This window comes from Acanthisitta chloris, unplaced genomic scaffold (genome assembly GCF_000695815.1).
Source record: "Acanthisitta chloris isolate BGI_N310 unplaced genomic scaffold, ASM69581v1 scaffold680, whole genome shotgun sequence".
In the NCBI taxonomy this organism is placed as follows: domain Eukaryota; kingdom Metazoa; phylum Chordata; class Aves; order Passeriformes; family Acanthisittidae; genus Acanthisitta; species Acanthisitta chloris.
Genome location: NW_008650809.1, coordinates 5930 through 12839, shown reverse-complemented (window position 1 = coordinate 12839; position 6910 = coordinate 5930). Strand labels below are relative to the sequence as shown.

Below are 6910 nucleotides of genomic sequence, written 5' to 3'. Positions count from 1 at the left end.
GAGCGGCGCTTCTCGAGGCTTTCTCGCTTCTCGCTGCCCTGCCGAGCGTTCTCCCCGGGCTTTGCAAGGTGCCTGTACTCGGCGGTGCTGTTGCTATTGACATCTCGGTCATTTCGGCCCTCCCGAAATTATTTAACCTTCCCCCAAACGTGTCGGTCGTAGTAATGGTTTACAACTGCTGAATTAAACTGTTATTCATCTGTCACGCTTGACTTATAATTGAGGTTGGCTCGTAAAAGTGTGTAAGGGGAGGCGAGCTGTGGTTTTTAGGGGTGAACTCACTTTAAGGGCCGTTCTGACAAACTTTACTGCACTCCAGCCCCAGGGAGCCCCGTGAGAGGCTGATGCTTTAAGGCCTTGTAGCGCTTGTGACATTGCATGAACACACAGACACTTTTATTCAGTAGATCCCTAGGAAAGGTCCTGAGTGAACCCCGAGGTGATGTGTGAGGCTTGGGAATGAAAGGGATATTGACATCTCTTCGTTTGTCTTTCAGAAAAAGAGCAACAGGAAGCAATTGAACACATTGATGAAGTACAGAATGAAATAGACAGGTAAACATGATCCAGTTTTTGAACTGTGTTAGCAGAAATTAAAGTGTAACTGTCAAGAGTAAAAATGTTCAGTCAAGTAAGCACTGGGTAGTACTTTGTCTTTGAACTCCACCAAGATGTACTTGTGCTCCAACTTGATTAGAGGCATTAAAAAGCACAGAGTAGTATCCTGGTTTCTGGCTTAATCGTGTGTAAATAAAAGGTAGAACTTGAGTTTAAATTTTTCAATGAATTGTGGTAGCTTTGATAATAGAAATGGATTTTATATTGGCTTTTCAAGGTAACATGTGAGCTGTTTTGTAAAGGTATTTCACTGTAAGCTTGGTGGGAAAGTTAGCTTTTAATATCCTTTATTATTGTAACATTCATGTGCTTGTAGAGTAACACACAGAAAGTGTCTCTGAGTTTCATGTCCCCAAGCTCTGTGGGTTCTGTGTGGGTCTGTGCCTGGATCTCTCCATGCCCAGTGTCCTGCAGGTGATGGTATTGGGGCTGTGGCTGTGTGAAGCTGTTACAGTGTCAGGGCTTTGCCTTTTTACAGGCCAAAGTAAATGTTAAATCTTCAGCTTGTACTTGCATGGGGTGAAAAATTCTTCAGCTGTAGCTTCCTTACCTGCCCCAGAGGTACAGAGAGCTGGGGATGTGTGTTGCCCATTGCAGGTCTCTAGCAGACAAAGTGTTTATGGGGTGAAATGTGACTGCTTTGCATAAGCGAAGGTGTAATGCTGCAGAACACACAGGGTGTGAAGAACATCCCAGTAAGATCAGTGACATTGCTGCTGGCAGTGTGTTTCCTAACAGTTGTCACAGCTTTGGGCCTCGGGTGTTTTTTAGGATATCTCACCTGCTGAATGTGACAGATCAGTCTTCCCAAAGCCATTCAGCTTTGAGCTGACTCCTGATGGTGTGTCCTGAAATCCCAGTCCCTGTGGCTAATGTGGCTCTTTGTTACAGACTGAATGAACAGGCCAGTGAGGAAATTTTGAAAGTAGAACAGAAATACAACAAACTTCGCCAACCTTTCTTCCAGAAGAGGTCAGAATTGATCGCCAAAATCCCCAATTTTTGGGTAACAACATTTGTCAATCACCCACAAGGTATGTTCCTAAGAGCTCTCCTTTTTCTCCTCTAAATTCACTGTTTGCTTGTCACGTGTGTGTCTGGCAGCTCTGAGGGTCTTGTAGAGTTGTTGCTGAGCATACCGAGCATTTCCTCTCTGTTTTAGGTTGCATTTTATAAGCTCTTTTTGTGACCAAAGGAACATCTTGTTTGCTGAACTACTGTAATCCTAAAATTTCGTGGTGCATTTTAAGCTGCAAATTTCCCACTTGGTTGAGTTCATTGGCACCTTTCAGTTGAAACAAAAAAGACTCCAGTTTGTTTGAGTTTTTTCTTTTAAATTGGAGATGAGCTGCTTAGGACCCTTGACAATAAACTTGCTGCAAAACAAGTTTGTAGACTGCTGAGATTGGCCAAACTATATGCATGAAAATCTGTTCCAGAGAAGGGTAGATGTATGTCAGTAGCGTTTGCTGATTTTTTAGTGTTGAACTGCAACAAGCAAACATAATGTTTTCACCTCAGCAAATGTAAGTCACAAATGCTAATAGTGTGTTGGCTGCTAACTAGAAAGAAAAGGGTCGTAAGAAGTTGTTTTGGGCAGCTGTGTTGCTGTTGAGATCTTTGAGTGTCAGTTTCCTGTGGTTTGGCTGCATGAGATGTTTGGTAGCTCTGTTAACGTGGGATTCCTCATTCTGTCTCAGTATCTGCACTGCTGGGAGAGGAAGATGAGGAAGCACTGCATTATTTGACCAGAGTTGAGGTGACAGAATTTGAAGACATCAAATCAGGTTACAGAATAGATTTTGTAAGTACTTTTAAGTGTTTCCTTCACTTGTGTTTTGGGGTTTTTTTTTCTGGGGTTTTTCAAGTACTTGCATATTACTGGGTCGTAGTTTGTACCTTGATCTCTGCAGTTTAGTGCCTTGGCACCTGTGTGTTCCTTCTGTGGGTTTTGACTGTCTGCTCTCCACTCCCTGCAGTATTTTGATGAGAATCCATACTTTGAAAATAAAGTTCTCTCCAAAGAGTTTCACCTCAATGAAAGTGGAGACCCATCCTCAAAATCAACTGAGATCAAATGGAAATCTGGGAAGGTAAGTACAGCACCTGGGAGAGATGATGGATGCTCTGTGTGATCCATCACTTTCTTTGCCTTCCTTTGCCTTTTTGCTTCTGTATCGAAGCTGCTTTGTCCTCCCTCTCATTCCCTTCTCAGCACTCCTCTACAGACATAGTTCATGCCTATCTTGGAGGACTTGGAACTCCTGTTTCCGTTGAGATTTGTGCTGAATTCTCTTGCTCAGTTGAACACCACCAGGAAAACAGTGAAAGCACAAGTATGACCTGGTGAAGAGATTCCCAAGTGTCTCTTGCTTTCCCAAGATCTAGGCTGTGTTTTGTTGTTTCCTTGAAATAGCTGTGAAATAAGGAGTTCTGAGCACAGCAGAGGTTTGGGGGGTCAGGTATTTCCTCAGCTTCGTGTCCAGACACTGTATCTTTGTAGAATTTGCAGCCACACAATAATCTGTGCATATCTGTCATCTAAACACTGTTCAAACAGCATTAACTTATTGCAATTTGTTTCTGTAAAAGCTGGAAACATTTTTATGTTACCCTGAAGATTTTGAACTGAGTATTTAAAATTAGTGTAACTGAGGGTTGCAGTGAAATTGCTTCTGCTTTTGGCACCTTCAGACCAAGGAATAAACTTCATCTTTTTGTCCTTGAGAACTAGAACTTTTCCTCTTGTCCCAGCAGTTAGTCCTGTACAGATGAGTCAAGTGACCTTCACAACACACCACAAACTCACTGTAGATTCTGGTATTGTTCTTCATTCAACAATCTCAACCTAAAAATGTGGTGATTCTGTCAGGAAAACAAATACTGAAAGTTTAGAGTTACCTTGTGAACAAATAAATGATTTGACTAGTACTTTGCAGGCTTGGAAAAAAGATGGTTGCAAACTTACTACACTTGTGGGTGGGGTGATGGGTACAGGGCTGTGTGCTGCACTGGCTTGTGTGGGGTGTTTTGTTCCACTTGCCACAAAGAATGGCCTGAAGACTTCAGGAAATGTTAGGCTAGGAAGGCCTAGGCAGGTGTTTACCTCATGCTAAAGACAGAGCTTAGAGGTGTGGAGGCTGTTGCTTAAATTGGGTGTGTGTGTGTAGTGGTTGTACATCCAACTGCAGTTCCAGCTGCTCTGAGCAGCATTTAGCCATTGTGAGACCTTAAGTTTCATTATGTCACGAAACTTGTGCTTCCCTGGCATAGGGGAGAAAATAAAATGTGAGGTCCTGTGAATGTTCAGTGTTCCAGGGGAGGTCAGGAAGAGAAACATGTGGGTTTAGTGATGTCTTGTGCCCAGGGAAATGCACATCTTCTGCGAGTTGAGTTCCAAATGTTTCCTAAAGACTTACCCTGAAAGAGGGAACAGAAATCGACTTACTGTGGGTGTTCAGACAAGTACATTTCTAAGTGGTGCTCACGAAAGAAAAAGGGCTTGATGGCTTTAAGGAACTTGGTAACTTTCTTTACAGGACCTGACAAAACGTTCAAGCCAGACACAGAACAAAGCCAGTAGGAAGAGGCAGCATGAAGAGCCAGAAAGTTTCTTCACCTGGTTCACTGACCACTCTGATGCAGGGGCTGATGAGCTAGGAGAAGTCATCAAGGATGACATCTGGCCAAACCCCTTACAGTACTACTTGGTAGGTACAGCCTGAGGAGGTGATCCACACCCGCAGCAGCACTGCGAGGGTGAGAGGGAATTGGATCACTGTAGTTGATGTTGCAAATGTGTCTTTAAGGTTCCTGACATGGATGATGAGGAAGGGGAGGGAGAGGAGGATGACGATGATGATGAAGAGGAAGAAGGATTAGAGGATATTGATGAAGAAGGAGATGAAGATGAGGGGGAGGAAGATGAAGATGATGATGAGGGTGAGGAAGGAGAGGTGAGTAATTTTGCCCTTGTGCTATCCATTCCTGGTGTATGAGAATCAGATGTGTGAGAGGATCTTGTAGGGACACTGAGCCGTTGGGGCAGAGGTGAGATGGTTCATTTCTGCACTCCAGAGTGTTGGGAGGGGAGACACAGCTCACCACTGTGTGGAGTGGTTTCAGTACAGTCATGTTTGTGCACATGACAATACAAGTAAGTAGTTAAGTCAATGTCTTAAGGGAGGTGCTTTAGAAAAACGAGGACATCAGCATGGCAAAATTCTTGTTTAATTAGTGAACATTCTAAGGAGGCTTTACTTGTAACTAGCTTGTGTTGCTGTGCCCAGTTCTATCATCCTCCCACCTGTTGGCTTATTGCTGCTTGTGGGCAGCTTAGCTAGGACTCCTGCTGGGCAGTTCCCTTGGTGCAGCGAGTGAGATCCAGGGACAGCCCCCGGTGCTGGGGCTTGGTTTGGAAGGTCTTTGTTTCTCGTCACTGGGTGTGGTGTGTCTGACTCCAGCAGCACAAGGTGCTGGGAGGAGAGTTCCTGTGGGCAGCAGGGGATGGGGCTCTGTTTTGTGACCCAGAACTTGGCACGTGAGACTTGAAGCATTTTGCTGTTCAGAGTTTGCACTGAGGGAATCAAGGTGACCCCTTCACTTTACAGTGTGATGAGTTTAACATTTGCAGTGATTCTGGAGTGATTTTGTGCTTTCTCAAACCTGACTCTCGGGCGTGGAGCGATGTCTGTGCAGGCAGCAGCACTCGGGGCAGGTGTGAGCACTCCTCAGGGAGCAGAGGAAGACACATCGTCCTATAGCACACTCTGAGTAGCACTGTAGGGTAGTACAGTTCTGCTCACTCTATTTGCTACCTGAAGGTCAGCAATGAGATGTTTTTAACTGTTGCTTATCTTTCAACAGGAGGATGAAGGAGAAGATGACTAATTGAACACTGATGGATTCCAAACCCCCTTTTTACCTTTTTAATTTTTCTCCAGTCCCTGGGAGCAAGTTGCTGTCTTTTTTTTCTTGTGCTCAGTCGCCTTGTTCTCTTGAGGTCTCTTTTTCTCTCCTCTACACCATGGTTCACCATTTATTTTGGGGGAAATAACCTTGAGCAGAATACAGTGGAAAAGAATCTACCAGTTTCTGTTTCAAGTTCATTTTTATCCCTTTCTGTCTCAAAAAAACCAACCAACAAACAAAACAAAAACTGTTTATGGAATCAACACACCATGTTCTGTGGGAAAAAAGAAAACCTTCTGCTCCCTTCACTCTGCTGGAAGCTGAAGAGTGCTAGGCCCCTGTGTAGTAGTGCATAGAATCTAGCTTTTTTCCTTCTTTCTCTGTATATTGGGCTCAGAGATTACACTGTGTCTCTATGTGAATATGGACAGTTAGCATTTACCAACATGTATCTGTCTACTTTCTCTTGTTTAAAAAAAAGAAAAAAAAACTAAAAAAAAAAATAAAAATAAACCTGGGGTTATAGAAGGTGAGCTGGGGTGGGTTTCGGAGGTGTGGGTGGGTTAAGTGGGCATTTTGACAACATGGCTTCTTCTCCTTTGGCATGTTTAATTGTGATGTTTAACAAACATCCTTGCAGTTTAAGATGACACTTTTAAAATAAAAATCTTCTCCTAATGATGACTTTGAGCCCTGCCACTTGATGGAGAATCAGCAGAACCTGTAGGATCTTATTTGGAATTGACATTCTCTATTGTAATTTTGTTCTTGTTTATTTAAAATTTCTTTTTTTTTTTTTTTTTTGGTTTTTTTTTTGGTTTTTTTTTTTGTTTTGTTTCACTGGAAAGGAAAGAAAGATGCTCAGTTTTAAACGTTAAAGTGTACAAGTTGCTTTGTTACAATAAAACTAAATGTGTACACAAAGGGGCTGATGGGTCTTCACTGAAAAACTGGGTTAATACCCTGGTCAGAACTGGCATTTTTAGGGGCATCTGGTCAGTGTTTCTGTAGTGCAGTGCAGCCTTGTGGTTGTTGTGTGGCTTGGTAATCACTTCGTGTGGTTTCCCCTGTCTCAGTACACATGGAGTGTTTCCTTGGGCAGTTGCTGCTGCACACTCTGTGCTGCCTGGCTGAGGCAGAGTGTGCTGTGAACACACAGGGTTATGTTCCTAGTGCAGAAAGAAAAATCACTTGATTCTCAGAGTTTTCAAGTAGCGACTTGCAGTACTGTATCCCCAGTACACAGGTTTGCTGGGCAAGCCCAGAATAAAGAGACCAAGAGCTCTCAGAATAAGATGTGAGTGGTTTTGTAGATCTCTTCAGCTGAAAATAAACCTTCAGTGCAAGCTGATTTGGGGCTTTTCCACAGAGCAAGATTCCT

The 6910-nt window shown here is 43.3% G+C and overlaps 1 protein-coding gene across 1 annotated transcript; it reads left to right on the top strand.

Annotated features, from left to right (window-relative positions):
• Positions 1-451: 451 nt before the first annotated feature.
• On the top strand, positions 452-6453 carry LOC103797853 (protein SET-like; the record flags this gene model as incomplete). The annotated part of the gene is given in 8 exon segments (XM_009070093.1): positions 452-485; positions 487-555; positions 1510-1652; positions 2319-2422; positions 2598-2711; positions 4158-4328; positions 4428-4574; positions 5485-6453. Coding segments are annotated over 8 exon segments (806 nt in total), but the record flags the coding sequence as incomplete, so codon positions are not given.
• Between the last annotated feature and the right edge of the window lie 457 nt (positions 6454-6910).